At 52.0% G+C, this 15,681-nt stretch overlaps 1 protein-coding gene across 1 annotated transcript in view; it reads left to right on the top strand.

The window, feature by feature from the left end:
* The first annotated feature begins 206 nt into the window (after positions 1-206).
* The window catches only part of LOC144948479 (protein Niban 2-like), a 68,617-nt gene continuing 53,142 nt past the window's right edge, over positions 207-15,681 (top strand). Inside the window, exon 1 of the mRNA XM_078877977.1 lies at positions 207-690. Coding sequence (XP_078734103.1) covers positions 636-690 — 55 coding nt within the window. The 5' untranslated portion in view covers positions 207-635. The remainder of the gene's footprint in view (positions 691-15,681) is intronic.

Here is a 15,681-nt window from a genome sequence, read left to right on the forward strand (position 1 = left end):
CCCGCCCACTATAACTAATGCCCCGCCCACTACCAACTGATGCCTCGCCCACTACCAACTGATGCCTCGCCCACTACCAACTGATGCCCCGCCCACTATTAACTGATGCCCCGCCCAGCCCCGCTGTAGGCCCCGCCTCTGTGTGGGGTCGCGCGCCCCGCTTGCCCGGGGTATAAAAGCAGCAGCAGCGGCAGCACAGCTGAGAGGCAGTGGAGAGAAGTTCGTGGTGGAGTGACACAACAACCACATCGACCAAAGCCACCACCACGCACACAGCTGCAGCCTGGCGAGAAGAGAGAGAGAAGGCTGCCTCGGCTCGCCACTTGCCCCAACAGGCAGCAGGAAAGCCCGTCGCTTGTTCGCAATTGTTAGTGGCGGGAGGCGTAATTATCTTAATTGATTTAAAGGAGGGAGGGGTTGGTAATTTATTTGGCGTACATAGCTGCTCAGGGCGTGGCTGTTGGCCCCTCGAGTGGAGTGGTGGTCGTGGGGGGGGGTTCGTGGTGGTGGTGGTCCTGGTGAAGAGGTGGCTGGTGGACGAAGTGAAAGGTGGTGGTGGTGGTGGAGAAAGGTGGACTACGAGGTGGACGAGTTGGTGGAGGTGGTGGCTGGGTAGACGAGGCAGTGGATGAGACATGGGCGACGTGGTCTCATCGCACGTGGACGAGGCGAGGAAGCTGCAGATTAAAGGTGAGAGTGATGATGATTATTCTTCTTAACTTTTTTTTCCTGAGGGCTCAACACTGAACTACGCAGTTTGCCGTCACCAACGTGTCATTTAACATCGTGTCCACTTGATTTATTTGTTGCTTTGTTTCTGCGTGTTACCCGGCCACGGCTCTGCATAAACTTCTTTCGCACCGTACGTAGCGTAGCTGAATCGGAGAGGGAGGTGAGGGGCAGGGGAACGACGAACCAAACGCACAAAAATTAGTTCTAAAGTAACGAGCTTGTCAATCTTAGACGATGCTTTAAAGGCGCTTTTATGCCCCCAGTGGTTTCCGAATATTGGATGGAAGAGCGTTCCAGACGGCAGGTTTTACATCGCAACCCACGCCCACCAAAGACAAAAGATCCCACGCCCTTGTAGCCTTCACCAGACTGTTGGGGCAAGTGCTGTTAGCGAGTTTGCAGCACCTATGAAGGCCGGCACGGCACACGTGGGGATGGATAGCAACCACGCACGGCCGCCTTTGTCTCCCTAGTGGCGATGGTTACTCATTTGAGGCTGAGTCTACCTAGTCGACCACCACCCCTTCGCCAACCCGCACTGACCAGCGTGGGGAAGTATGGTCAAACAACCCCCAATGAGCGACATGGTGTGGAGGATTTTTCATCCAGCAGTGGATCGGGTATTGCCTGCAGCGTATTACGTGTGCAAGTGTTTATTTAATAATACACAAATGTCAACCCACTGGATTAAGGGGTTGTTTGACCATACTTCACCACTCTGGTACATGTATTTTTTAAATATTTATACACGGTATAGTTAGGCAAACTGCTTGATCGATTTAACACGCAGTAGGCTTTCGCGACCAATATTAAAAATATCGGTTTTATATAAATGTGTCGTTAAACCCGCCACCACCCGACACGGTCAGTTAGTAAGAGGGTTTGGGGCCGTCCATAAATGACGTCACGCACCTAGAGGGGGGGGGGTTTGAGAAATGTGACGTCAAATCAAAATTCGCAACTTTAAATAAATATAGACAACACATTCTACTTAAATAGACTTTTAAATAAATATTTTCTCCTACAACATCAGAGTGCAGCGCCACATTAAATACGCACTACAATGACAATAGTTTAAAGCGATTTGAAGCATGTTTTATTTGGGGGGGGCAGAGCTTTGTGACGTAATTTGAGGGGGGGGGTCTGACTTTTTGTGACGCCGTGTGACGAGGGGGGGGGTCATAAATCGTCCAAAATCGCGTGACGTCATTTATGGACGGCCCCTTTGTCCCGTGAACAGAACGTAACCAAATTCGTTCCTAGTACAGCAACAACGCCGGTGTGTTGGAGAGCAAAACCCGCAACATTTTACAACCTTGAGCTTGATCGACATTTGCTTTCGCGTGAAGCCCTTTGGCATGTGTGTTTTTTTTCTTATGTGAGGTTTTAATTTGCGAGCCGGTTACCTTGTGTTTTGTTAATCCTCGACGACGTTTATGATCCACGTTTAACCAACCAGCAATTGCCCAATCCACCCACACGTGACGATGTGTGACGAGGGGGGGGGTGGAGTTTGAGAAATGTGACGTCACATCAAAATGCGCAACTTTAAATAAATGTAGACAACACGTTCTACTTAATTAAATATACTTTTTAATAAATGTTTTCTCCTACAAGATCAGATTGCAACGCCACATTAAATACAATGACAATAGTTTAAAGCGATTTGAAGCATGTTTTATTTTGGGGGGGGGCAGGGCTTTGTGATGTCATATTTGAGGGGGGGCGGTCTGACTTTTTGTGACGTCCAAAATCGCGTGACGTCATTTATGGACGGCCCCTTAACACGTTTTCGTAGCATGCAACTGGGTGCGTACTGGTGCCGGATTATAAAAGTAGCTACGTATGCTACGGACTTTCAAGGGCCCCACGCTAAATGCTTTCACGCTATCAATTCCGGTTCAGTGACTCTGCACTTGCTCTATTACTATAGTACTATATCGCCGTCAACTTTTATGAACGACTGGGTGTGTAAGGTTATCGATTTGTCGTATTATCTGGCTGTATAGCAAATGAAAAAATACAATTACTTGACTATGCAAGTGAAAAATGTGAGAGTTGTTTTTATTTAGGGCCGCTTTATAACAGATGCTACAGGCCCGCACTAGCTTAATCGGGCAGTGCTCTACGATTTAATTCAGGACTATGGTTCAAAAGGAACACTTGATCTCACCGATTGAATTTGACGTCAAACAAATCTCAGCAGCTCCCCCTTCACCTTGCGTCTCTAACTTCAACGAGATCTCGTCCATTCTAAAAGGCCTTCAATAGGTTTGCCTAACATCTTGCAACTCTCCCTTGGCACCCGACTACGAAGTATAAGAATGCGATCTCACTCGGCACGGTGAATAAATAGCAGTCCAATGAGCCTCGCTTAACTCGTGTCTTTAACAACAACAACCACCGCCTCTCGGTAACCACGGCAACCCACTTGATCTGCTGTCAATCATCCGTCTCGCCTGTCAAGCGCGCACGTGCTCCGGAGCTCCACCCCTGCCACCTCGGTGACGTCACGTGCAAGGTTTCTGTGAAGACCTTTCATCCGTGCGAGTCCAGAGTGTATGTGTGTGGGGGGGGTCTTTGTAAGATTATGTGCTCTTCGTATGGGGCGCTGCGGTGGCTAGGAGATGTTAACTCCCTCGCCTGGTATACAGGAGGTCGTGGGTTCGATGCCTACCCTGACGCCTGCTGTATATTTTGAGTTTGCGTGTCTCTCTCTCTCATCATCATCACGGTGGCTAGGAGATGTTAACTCCCTCGCCTGGTATGCAGGAGCTCGTGGGTTCGATCCCGACCCTGACGCCTGCTGCTGTATATTTGGAGTTTGCGTGTCTCTCTCATCATCATCACGGTGGCTAGGATATGTTAACTACCTCGCCTGGTATGCAGGAGGCCGTGGTTTCGATGCCGACCCTGACGCCTGCTGCTGTATTTGGGGTTTGCGTGTCTCTCTCTCTCTCTCATCATCATCACGGTGGCTAGGAGATGTTAACTACCTCGCCTGGTATACAGGAGGTCGTGGTTTCGATGCCAACCCTGACGCCTGCTGTATGTTTGGAGTTTGCGTGTCTCTCTCTCTCTCATCATCATCACCACGGTGGCTAGGAGATGTTAACTACCTCGCCTGGTCTACAGGAGGCCGTGGGTTCGATCCCGACCCTGACGCCTGCTGTATGTTTAGAGTTTTCGTGTCTCTCTCCCTCATCATCATCACGGTGGTTAGGAGATGTTAACTACCTCGCCTGGTATACAGGAGGTCGTGGGTTCGATCCCGACCCTGACGCCAGCTGTATATTTGGAGTTTGCGTGTCTCTCCCTCATCATCATCATCAAGGTGGCTAGGAGATGTTAACTACCTCGCCTGGTCTGCAGGTGGTCGTGGGTTCGATCCCGACTCTGACGCCAGCTGTATATTTGGAGTTTGCGTGTCTCTCTCATCATCAAGGTGGCTAGGAGATGTTAGCTACCTCGCCTGGTGTGCAGGAGGTCGTGGGTTCGATGCCAACCCTGACGCCTGCTGTATGTTTAGAGTTTGCGTGTCTCTCTCTCATCATCATCACGGTGGCTAGGAGATGTTAACTACCTCGCCTGGTGTGCAGGAGGTCATGGGTTCGATCCCGACCCTGACGCCTGCTGCTGTATATTTGGAATTTGCGGTGTCTCTCTCTGTCTCCCTGTGGTCGCGTGGATTTTTCTCCGGGTCCTCCGTTTTTCCCCTCCACGTTTAGAAACGCGCGTTCAGAGTATTTCGCTGCTGCTATAAATGTCAGCGCGCTAAGCCAACTAAGTTGAGCTATCGCTTGTAATGGCCAGGCCGCTTCTGAAAAAAAGCGCTATGGGAGCTCCAGTGGGTTCATATAGCTACTAAAATAAAAAAAAGTTCAGTTTAAGTTTACGATAGTTCATACGAGTGCGCTGTGTCGGTCTCTACGCAAGTCTGTGGGTCTCTATGCAAGTCGCCGAGGGTTGGGTGGTGGTGGGGCTATTGGTCTCTCCGTGCGAGGCCTCCTGTATCCACCTCTGCAAGTTACAGTGGCGTACAGTATCGTGGGTCCACACACCGCTGCAGATCGTGCGGTGGCACAACATTTCTTGACATCATCCAGTCGCAGCAACATAACTCGTGGCCCCAACACGGTTGACGTCTCTCTCTCGCTCGCCTGTCAACCTGCAGCCCGGAACCGGTTTCGACCTTCGATTGAATCTCATCGCCAGGGCGTGGTTCGGTTTGCACCACCCGCCGACCCCAATGAGCTCATGGCGGGGGGGGGGTGAGTACGCTTGGCATGTGTCAAGCAGCCACAACGTGAAGAAAGGGCGTCGTACCACGAGTGAGTTCCACCACCACCCCCCCACACTCCCCCTCCACGTGTTCGAATCATCATCTAGAACCTCATTAAACCCCAATTTTTCACGAGCTCTTAAGCACCGGCATTGTAATGTCACACGTTGGGGGTGGGGGGGGGTGGTAGCGAGGTGTGCGGTGCCATTTAGCTCTCGCTGGGCGCGACTACGCAGTGTTGCGTTGCACGTTGGGACTAATTTTGTCGCCGTGCGTAGCCGGACCAGACCCCCCGTGCCCCATTGGAGGGTGCTGGGTTGAAAGGACCACACAGCGGTTCTAAAGGAACGAGTTCGTCGATCCTCTGTCGATGCTCTAAAAGGGGCACCCGCTTCCCAGTGGCTTCTTACACCCGTCGGGAAGGAGGAGGAGGGAGCGTTCCAGATGGCCGCGGGACGTCACCTGAAAGCGTCGAGTGGTGCCGGTTGCTGATCTTGGCTCGACGGGTTTCCAAAAGCCGCCGCTGCTGCTGCTGCTGCTGCATCACGCGAACTCGGATGACCGAGTTCGCGTGATGACGGTTCATGCTCCTTGACGTGACCTTGACGTGACCTTGACGTGACCTTGACCTTATTGGTCTGCCGCGTGCGACGCTCCATTTAATCCGGAACGCTCTGGAACGAATTGTTCTGTCACGCAGCATCCGTCTCACCGGTGCCTCTCGCGCCTGTCCTCGTGTCGCCGCGGTGCCGTGAGCGGTGGTCGTGCAGGGTGCCACAGGGTGCCACAGGGTGCCACAGGGTGCCACAGGGTGCCACAGGGTGCCACAGGCTGCTGCTGTTGCAGGTTAACGTCGGTGGTGACGGGGCAATATCTCAACCGGTCGTGGGCGCGTCCCCCCCACACCACCCTGTGTCACGGGTTAGGTCGATTCGGCTTTCCATGAAAGTACCCTGCCGTGGGCATGGTACACCACACACACTTGGGGGGAGGCAAAGGCGGGCCCGGATTTCCGTTGCGTCCCGCACCACAACGGACCCGGCGCACATGGCAACGCTGTGATCGCTCAATAGGTGCTCGCTAACAGCACTGGGGCGTGCGGGGGTGGTGGTGGTGGTGGTGAGATCTTCCCAATGGACATGCAACGCTGACGCGAACGTGGCAGGGAACGGCCGAACAGGATTTGTGAAGTTTTGGCGGCCACCCAGTGACGGATTATATCCTAGTAGCACAAGTAGCTACATGTGTAGTAGCTGCTACACATGTAGTAGTAGCTGCTACACATGTAGTAGTAGCTGCTACACATGTAGTAGTAGCTGCTACACATGTAGTAGTAGCTGCTACACATGTAGTAGTAGCTGCTACACATGTAGTAGTAGCTGCTACACATGTAGTAGTAGCTGCTACACAAGTAGTAGTAGCTGCTACACAAGTAGTAGTAGCTGCTACACAAGTAGTAGTAGCTGCTACACATGTAGTAGTAGCTGCTACACATGTAGTAGTAGCTGCTACACAAGTAGTAGTAGCTGCTACACATGTAGTAGTAGCTGCTACACATGTAGTAGTAGCTGCTACACAAGTAGTAGTAGCTGCTACACATGTAGTAGTAGCTGCTACACATGTAGTAGTAGCTGCTACACATGTAGTAGTAGCTGCTACACATGTAGTAGTAGCTGCTACACAAGTAGTAGTAGCTGCTACACATGTAGTAGTAGCTGCTACACATGTAGTAGTAGCTGCTACACATGTAGTAGTAGCTGCTACACATGTAGTAGTAGCTGCTACACATGTAGTAGTAGCTGCTACACATGTAGTAGTAGCTGCTACACATGTAGTAGTAGCTGCTACACATGTAGTAGTAGCTGCTACACATGTAGTAGTAGCTGCTACACATGTAGTAGTAGCTGCTACACATGTAGTAGTAGCTGCTACACATGTAGTAGTAGCTGCTACACATGTAGTAGTAGCTGCTACACATGTAGTAGTAGCTGCTACACATGTAGTAGTAGCTGCTACACATGTAGTAGTAGCTGCTACACATGTAGTAGTAGCTGCTACACATGTAGTAGTAGCTGCTACACATGTAGCTACATAATGCTGCGGGGCCCCGCGCGTTTAAGGGCCCCGCGCTAAATGCTTTCAAAGCTATCAATTCCGGTTCGTTGATTCTGCACTTGCTCTATTACTATAGTACTACACCGCCTTCAACTTTTACGAACGACCGGGTGTTTAAGGTTAGCGATTTGTCGTATTACTCGGCTGTATAGCAAATGAAAAAATACAATTCACTGTGCAAGTTAAATATTTGTGTTTTTAATATTAGTGGGTTTTTTTTTAATTTAGGGCCCCTTTATAACAACATGTGCTACAGGCCCCGCTTAATCCGGCACTGCTCCAGTGGCTTTGCTGAGTGTTCCGTGGGGGGGTGGGTGGTTCTTGGCGGCAGTGTTCCTGACCGTGGTGGTTAATAAGTAAAGGATTTATGTCATCGGCGGTTGTGCGTGGGCCGGCGATTGTGAGCCCTAATTGCACTGTATACGGGCCGGGAAGCAATTGTCTAAGAGAGAGAGAGTTTTACTTTGTTTTTTTTAATTATTGTTTTAGAGAGAGAGAGGACTGCCAAAGTCGGGGGCAGCGGGTGGGGTGCGTGGCACAATTCTGGAATGTCCAACTTTTTATGAGGTTGGACATTTTAAAAACAAACTCCAAATGTATTATCCCTGGTATGTGGTCAGGACAGGATAACTCCTCTAATCCGTGATCCTCATTACCCACGACTTCTATTATCCAACACAGGAGTTTTCACGGACCCTACAGCAATCATTCTAGATTTGAAGCTTTCGTGACTGCAAGGATTCATATTCTTAGGTTTTTTCGGTAAAGTCACGTAGGTTAAACATTAAAATTAATAAAAGTAAAATAAAATACAGCAATCGTCCGCTGCCCCCTATTTTTCCGCCTGTTATCCGTGATTTTACGCATAAAGTGCCAGTAGCAAAGGCGGCTTCTGAACACCGTAGGGGGAGGAAGTCGCGTGGGTAGAGGTCGCAACCGGGTACCCGATACCCGATACCCGGCTACCCGTACCCGACCGGGTACGGGTACCCGTTTGCGACCCTGGTGCGGCCGGGTACAGGTACGGGTAGGCCGTGAGTCACTGGTGAGTAACCGTTTGTCACTCATTTCCCAACGTCTTGACTCTTCTCACAATTCAAGTTTCTAAAATCAACCCACCCGCGCCTGCAACATGGCTTCATCCCGGCCGGGTACGGCCGGGTACGGCCGGGTACGGCCGGGTACGGCCGGGTACGGCCGGGTACGGCCGGGTACGGCCGGGTACGGCCGGGTACGGCTACCCGTTTTCGACCCTGGTGCGGCCGGGTACGGGTAAGGAATCAAAACCCGTTTGCGACCTCTGCGCGTGGGTAACCCTCTTATTGTCCGTGGGCTACAGCCGCGGGTAACGAACGTTGCGTCGTCGCTCCGAGCATCGTCGTACTCCCCGTTATCGACGCAGTCTGTGCAAACGCCTGGCTACGTGTGGACTATCTTGACCCTGCGTTCGCGAATCTGCGGCGTTAACCGCGTGGCGCTTGCGAGAATTTCCCGTCTGCCCCCGTCTGCCCTCCCCCCCGTGTGGGGCTGTCCACACCCAGGTTGGAGGAAGCACCTGGGCCACGTCAGACGGAGCACGTTGGCGGGGTTTCATTTTTAAATATTTTTTTATTTTCGCCACCGCGTCAACGCCCATGGCCCCAGCGGCAGGGTTCGGCAATCTCTGCGGCTCTAACTAAAGCCGCGCGCTAAACACTCTTAAAGTTTGACTTAAAACTTTCGTGACTGCAGGAATTCATATTCACTATTTTAAAAAATATATAAAAATGTTACTGTACTAGGTAGGGCGCCACTGAGCTATGTAGCTATTATTTCGGACACGACCCTGGCCATCGCAAACGATAGCTCAATGCAGAGGTCGCAACCGGGTACCCGATACCCGTACCCTACCCGATACCCGGCTACCCGTACCCGGCCGGGTATGGGTAGCCGTTTGCGACCCTGGTGTGGCCGGGTACGGGTAGGCCGTGAGTAACCGTTTGTCACTCATTTCGGGTAGGGTACAGGTACGGGTAGGGAACGGGTACCCGTACCCGGCCGGGTACGGGTACGGGTACCCATTTGCGACCCTGGTGCGGCCGGGTACGGGTAAGGAATCAAAACCCGTTTGCGACCTCTGGCTCAATGAGATGACAGCTTATCATCGTCGCGTGGAGTTTCATAGCAGCCAAAAAAACTCTTCAACGCCGTGTGGTGTTGATTCTAAAGTTGGATGGAGGATAAAGCGGAGGCCCCGGAGAAAAATCCACGCGGCCACGGGGAGAGAGCGAGAGAGACACGCAAACTCCAAATATACAGCAGCAGGCGTCACGGTCTGGATCGAACCCACGACCACCTGTATACCGGGCGAGGTAGTTAACATCTCCCAGCCACCGTTGGATTAGTAAACGACATTCTGGCGTTCAGTCGTGATTCGTATTTTGATTTATTTCGGTTTGGGGAGGGGGGGCCCGGTAAATGATCCGGCTAAATTCGTGCCATTATACGAAGCCGCCGCCGCCACTACCGCCAGCGCCACCACAGCCCGGCGTAGCCAAATCGACTTGCACCGGCCACGTGTGTGGACCGCTGTGACGCAGCGCCAGTCACCGTTTCGGTTCCGCTCCGACCGCGTGAGTTGGTTTCGCGGCTTTGGCTGCGGGGGAACAAAAAAATTCCGAGCGCGTTCACGGGTCGTACGGAAAACTGTTGTTGTCGTTTTCTCCAACGCCAAACGGATGAGAGGAAGACGTACAAACGCTCGCCGATTTTTGGCCGGGAAAACATCTCGATATGTAGAGAACTGCAGGGCAGTTTCGATTTAAAGCTTTCGTGACTGCAGGGATTCATCTTCTTGGTTCTTTCGGTAAAATCACGTAGAAGGGAAATAATAAAATAATAATAATAAAACATGATAAAATAATTCTCACGACGTTTCGGCCACAACGCAAGCAGCTGTCCTCAGGTGAAGAACAGGACTATCGGAAAGACACTGTGTCTTCGAGATTATTTTTTTTTTCAAAGCGGAGTGTCGTGGTGGTTGTGTGGGGGGAGCGGTGGTGTAGCAGGTTAGCGCACCGCGCTACGAACCCGGTGACCCGAGTTCAATTCACGCTCACGGCCAACGCCAGGTGACGGTTATATTCATCTGAACCGGTCCTGGGCCTCCCCTAGGTCGACTCGGCCTCAAATGAGTACCTGGTGCGGTGTGTAATAAATATCGCTACTGGGGAGACAAAGGTGGCCGGGCGTGGTTGCTGGCCACCCACCCCTTCGTCTGCCGTGCCGGCCTTCATAGGTGCTCGCTAACAACACTTGCCCCTACAGTCTGTTAAGGCTACACGGGGGGTCTTTGTCTTTGTAGCGGCTAGCCTGCCCAGCCATCAGTCTGGTGGCCATGTACCCACGCGCGGCCCTGTTGTGTAAATCCACTGCTGGATGAATGAGCGCCTCCTCGCGGTGTGACGTGTGGTGGTCACGGGAGTGTTGGGTGGGAGGGGGGGGTCTGTAAAGGCAGCGGAGTTTCAAATTTCACGCTTCAAGTTTATTTTGTTTTAACCAGGGGAGAACTCGAGATGTCGGGGGTGGGATCAATCCCGTAGACGCGGGTGCAATAGTAGAGCACAACATTGGATAGTGTTGTTGTGCTGCCACACAATGTAACCCACCCCCCCCTACCGCAGTACCCTGTAAACAAACGTGTTGTGCATGACGACAAACAATAACAACAATTTTTATTTTATCAGGTAAGGGCCCACTGGAAGCGACCTGCCTATCGCAAATGATAGCTCAACGAAGTGGCTCATCATCATCATCATCACGCGGAAACGCATATTGCAGCCAAATAGTCTGAACGTGTGATGTTGATTTTCTAAATGTGTAGGAAAAAAAATCCATGCCACCACAAACTCCAAATACGCAGGCCAATCGTCACGGTCGAGATCGAATCCACGACCTCCTGCACACCAGGCGAGGGAGTTAACATCCCCCTAGCCGCCACTGTCACCCTACCAGGCTCAACCCTTGCTCGGCTTCTGCCGAGATCGGATGAGATGGGGTGACCCACTCCTCCGGCCGACTTCTTTTGATTGCAAGGGCCCCCCCCCCCCCACAAGCTTTTGTGGTTCATTGGCTCCGGTTAGTCATCGCCACCGCGTGACTCACCGCATGTCCCAAAAGTCGCCCAAACTCTCTCGTTATGGGTGACGGCACCGGAAGTCGCTGCGTTACCAACCCCGGACTAACCGGCGTGGGGAAGTATGGACAATACTCTTTGGTTCTTTCGGTAAAGTCGCGTATGAAGATAAAATAATAAATTAAATACTAGCATACGACGTTTCGATTGCAACACAAGCAATCGTCATCAAGGTATAAATGAAATGGCAGCACAAATCTAACCAGAAAACTATAGACAGACATATAAGCGGACAGATATCACAGAGATACATAGAGAGAGAACACACAAGTACGTGTATGGCCAAACATACCGCGGGCGTCCGACCCAGAGCGCGCGTAGGGGGGGAGCGGTGAGGGGTGCGCTTTCATCCGGCAGCGGATCGACGCGAAAGAGGCCTGTTGCTGCAGCGAGACTCCGCCGGGGGTAGAGGCTTTGCGGCCAGGATCTTGAATCTGTCTTTGTTCTCGCAAAGAACAAAATAAAATAATAAATATCGATGCAAAGAAGAGCGGTCAAACTGCGCTGGGGGGGGGGGACGTGTTGGGGATGAGTCAGGGTTGACTGTGAGGAACACGTGTTTGTGTGTGTGGGGAGCGGTGGGTGTAGTGGTTAGCGCTACGCTGCGCTACGAACCTGGCTACCCGAGTTCGATTCCCGCTCACGGCTAACACCCGCTGTCGATTATTTGAACCGGTCCTCGGCCTCCCCTAGGTCGACTCGGCCTCAAATGAGTGCCTGGTGCGGTGTGTAGTAAACATCGTCATTGGGGGAGACAAAGGCGACCGGGCGCAGTGCCAGAACGCCCCCCCCCTCCCCCCGTGTGTGTGACGGTGCCGGCCTTCGTAGCCGCAGCTACTCGCTGGCAGCACTTGCCCCCCCCCAAACAGCCCGTCGAGGCTATACGGGGGACCTTTGCTTTTGTGGTTGTGTGTGGCTAAGGGGCTGGGGCCGAGAGAGACTTCGCAACAAAAAAAACCCAGCACACTCCCCCCCCCCCCCGGGACTCCTCCTCCGTTCCGTGTGCGGTGGGAAGAATTCTTCCAAACGTCTTTTGAGAGAGTTTGGATTTTTGTAGAGCAAGAGTGGTGACTGTGGGGGTTGGGGGGGTGGTGGTGGTTGTGGTTGAGAGGGTACGTGGTGTCGAGTGGTGGTGGTTGAGTGGTTGACAGGTAGTGTAGAGTGGTGGTGGTGGTTGAGTGGTTGAGAGGTTACCTAGTGTAGAGTGGTGATGGTGGTTGAGAGGTTACCTAGTGTAGAGTGGTGGTGGTTGAGAGGGTACGTGGTGTCGGGTGGTGGTGGTTGTGATGGTGGTAGGGAGAGAAAGTGGTTGTGCGGTTGGGGGAGCTATTTGGTGTAGAGGAGCGGTAGCAGCAGCGGTGATGTTGGTCGTGATCGGCGTGAGTGGAATTCTGGAAACAATCACGCAGCCGTTTCCCGTTATGCGTGCTGCTAACTTACTTCCTGTCACAGTTACAACAGCGGAGGCCAGGTCCGCTGCTCTGCGCAGACGCTGCCCGGATGAGCGGTTCGCGCTAACGAGGATTTTCCAGTCTCGAGACGCGCGATCCAAAATGGGCGAGCGGGCGACGCGACCCCGCCGGACCGAGGTCGATTCCCCGCTCGCGACCGATCACGGTTGGCGGATGGTTGTGACCGGTGCTAGGCCCTCCACCGGGTCTGCTCGGCCTTGAATGAGGCACTTGGTGCGGTTGTGTAGGTAGCGAACGTCAACACTCGGGAGAGGAAGGCGGCCGGGCGTGATGCCGGACGTTGACGGCTTGCCAGCGGGATCCCTCGTGGGTGCTCGCTAACGGCACTTGCCCCGACAAGCCGTGAAAGGCTATGCGGTGGATCTTTGTCTTTTTTTTTTGTGTTCATCAATTAGCCATGGCCGTTTTGGCAGTGCTTGTTAACGTGGGTTATATACCCGTGATCTCCACGGGTTCGAGTTGGGGTTACATTTTTTTTTGTGCTACAAAACAATGGTGACGTATGTCGCGTGTTAGTGTGACCATATCTCCAAACGTATTTTCACTTGATAGAGGGAGGCAGTCGGTGATATGTCTTCGAGTTTAGGTATCTGTGGATATATGGGTCTCTATATATGTCTATCTGTCCCTAATGTGAGTCTATGTACCTCTCTCTGAGTATATGGGCCTCTGCGTGATTTTACTGGTCTGTTTGGGTGTGGTAATGCGAGTTTATGAGTCTCTGTTTGGCAGAGTCTGTGTGAGTCAGCAGGTCTGTATGTGCGGTCTGGATCTCTGTACGAGTGTGTGTGAATAGTGTAGCGGTTAGTGCACTGCGCTCCGAAACCTGGCGACCCGAGTTCGATTCCCGCTCACGGCCAACACCAGGTGACGGTTATCTGAATCGGTCCTGGGCCTCCCCTAGGTAAACTTGGCCTCAAATGAGTACCTGGTGTGGGGTGTAAAAAATATTGCCACTGGGAAGAGTCTAAGGGGTCGCTGCATGAATCTGTGGGCCTCGTTTGGCAGTCGGTAACAATGCAACGCGTATTTCCGTTGCATGCAAACGGTGACCCCGTATCTCGAGCTGCCCGCTGCGGAGAAACTGCGGGCCGGCGTTTGTTTTGTAGATGTGGGTCGTAAAGTGTTGGCATGGTTTTTTTTTTGCGCTGTTGGTCATTGTGGAGGTGTGTTTTCAAACCTGTCAACCCCTTACCAGTGGCCCACCTTATTGCAGACCAATTCAGATATTATTGGTCATCCCCTGATCTGAAATCTCAATTTCTCCGTGCTAGAATACGGGATAAATCGTCTGGGTCGACAGGTTTTGGATTTCCACTGCTGTGGGATCCTGCCTGTCATCGGCAACGAGCGACCGCTCCCAACACTGCCACGCTCACACGGGCTTGGAAACAGACTTCTAAATGTAAATTAAAAAAAAGTTCCCCCAAAATGCGAATTTTCACGCGACCCTTCACGTGGTGAGCCGCGTCGAGCCGCGACCCCTGAGGTTGGATTCTAGGCCGTGGTCTGTAAACGTCGTTGGTTGGGCGACCCTTCACCTGGGAGCCGCTAGCCGTCAAGCACCGCGAGCCCGAGTTCGATTCCCAGGCCGTGGTTTGTTGTAAACGTCGTTTGGCTGGGCGAAATGTCTTGTGACCCGGATTAGTTTTATTTCTACGATCACTGCGACCTACGCTTCTCTACCCGGGGAAAACTTTTAGGGATTTTTTTTTCTTTCTCAAGACTCCTTTTCAGGAGGGTCTTGCCGGGTTTTTCACAGTCGTGTTGTTTTCGATGTCGCCGCTACCGTTTGCTGGATGTGTTCGCCGAATTTTTAAGTAATGTGCGGTGTAATTTGTCAGTCATTGGGATGTTTGGTCAATACCGGTTCCATTGTATATGGGGTTTGTTTTCTTACCTTAACTATGGGAGGAAACTGGAGAACCCTGAGGAAGCTCACGCAGAACGGGGGGGAGGGGGGGGGACATGATATACAAACTCCACACACACACATACGGAGGGGGAGAGTGGGCCACAGTCGGGAGTCGAACCTGGTGAAAATGTTGCTGCGAAGGCGCGAGCCGCGGTTGCTTCCCACCGATGCGCCAACTCGCATCGGACCGCCCGGGAGGGAACGTTGCAAAAGTTTTCCACCCCCCCCCCCACACGCTCGCACCCCTCTCCTCGCCGTTTTTCTTTTGCGCAACGAGGAGGGGGAAAATAACGACGACGACTGTCTCCATGCGCTGCGCAATGACAACGCCGCTTCGCATTTCTCAACTCGTCCGCATCTCTTCCCCGCCCCCCCCCCCGTGGATTTTTTTAAGTTCGGGTCCTCCTCCTGTTGTTATTGTTACTGCAGTTGTTTTTGTTGTTTTTCCTCCATTCCACGCTTAGAATCGACGCGCCACGTGTCTTAAGAGTGTTTTGGCTGCCGCTGTAAATCCCCGCATGTGACGATGATGATGGTGATGATCGTGATGAGCCAATTCGTTGGGCTGTCAATTAGTGGCCGCTTCTGAAAACGAGCCGCTACGTAGTTCAGGTGTGGGCCTTACGGGGTAAATAACAAATCGTAAAAAAAAGTTGGTTTCAGAATCTGAATATTTATTTATATTGCAGGAGGAATCCGATGAGCTACAAAGCACTTTTTCTTCTCAGAGACATCCAGGAAGGGCACGGGGTCAGAGCGTTGCAACAACAAACGACACAAAAAACACGATAGTCGTGCAAAGTACAAGAAAGGTAAACAAATCGCCCAAACACAAACAAAATAAAACTAAACCATCCCCGTCCCACCAGCCAAAACGCGCGGATTTATTAACTTAATTTTTCAGAAGCGACCTGGCCACAAACGAAAGACCGGCAAAAAAGTGGCTTGTGCCGCGGAAATTTATAGCAGCAAAATTATTATCTAAATAATC

The sequence above is a fragment of the Lampetra fluviatilis genome, chromosome 49 (assembly GCF_964198595.1).
Source record: "Lampetra fluviatilis chromosome 49, kcLamFluv1.1, whole genome shotgun sequence".
Lineage (NCBI taxonomy): Eukaryota > Metazoa > Chordata > Hyperoartia > Petromyzontiformes > Petromyzontidae > Lampetra > Lampetra fluviatilis.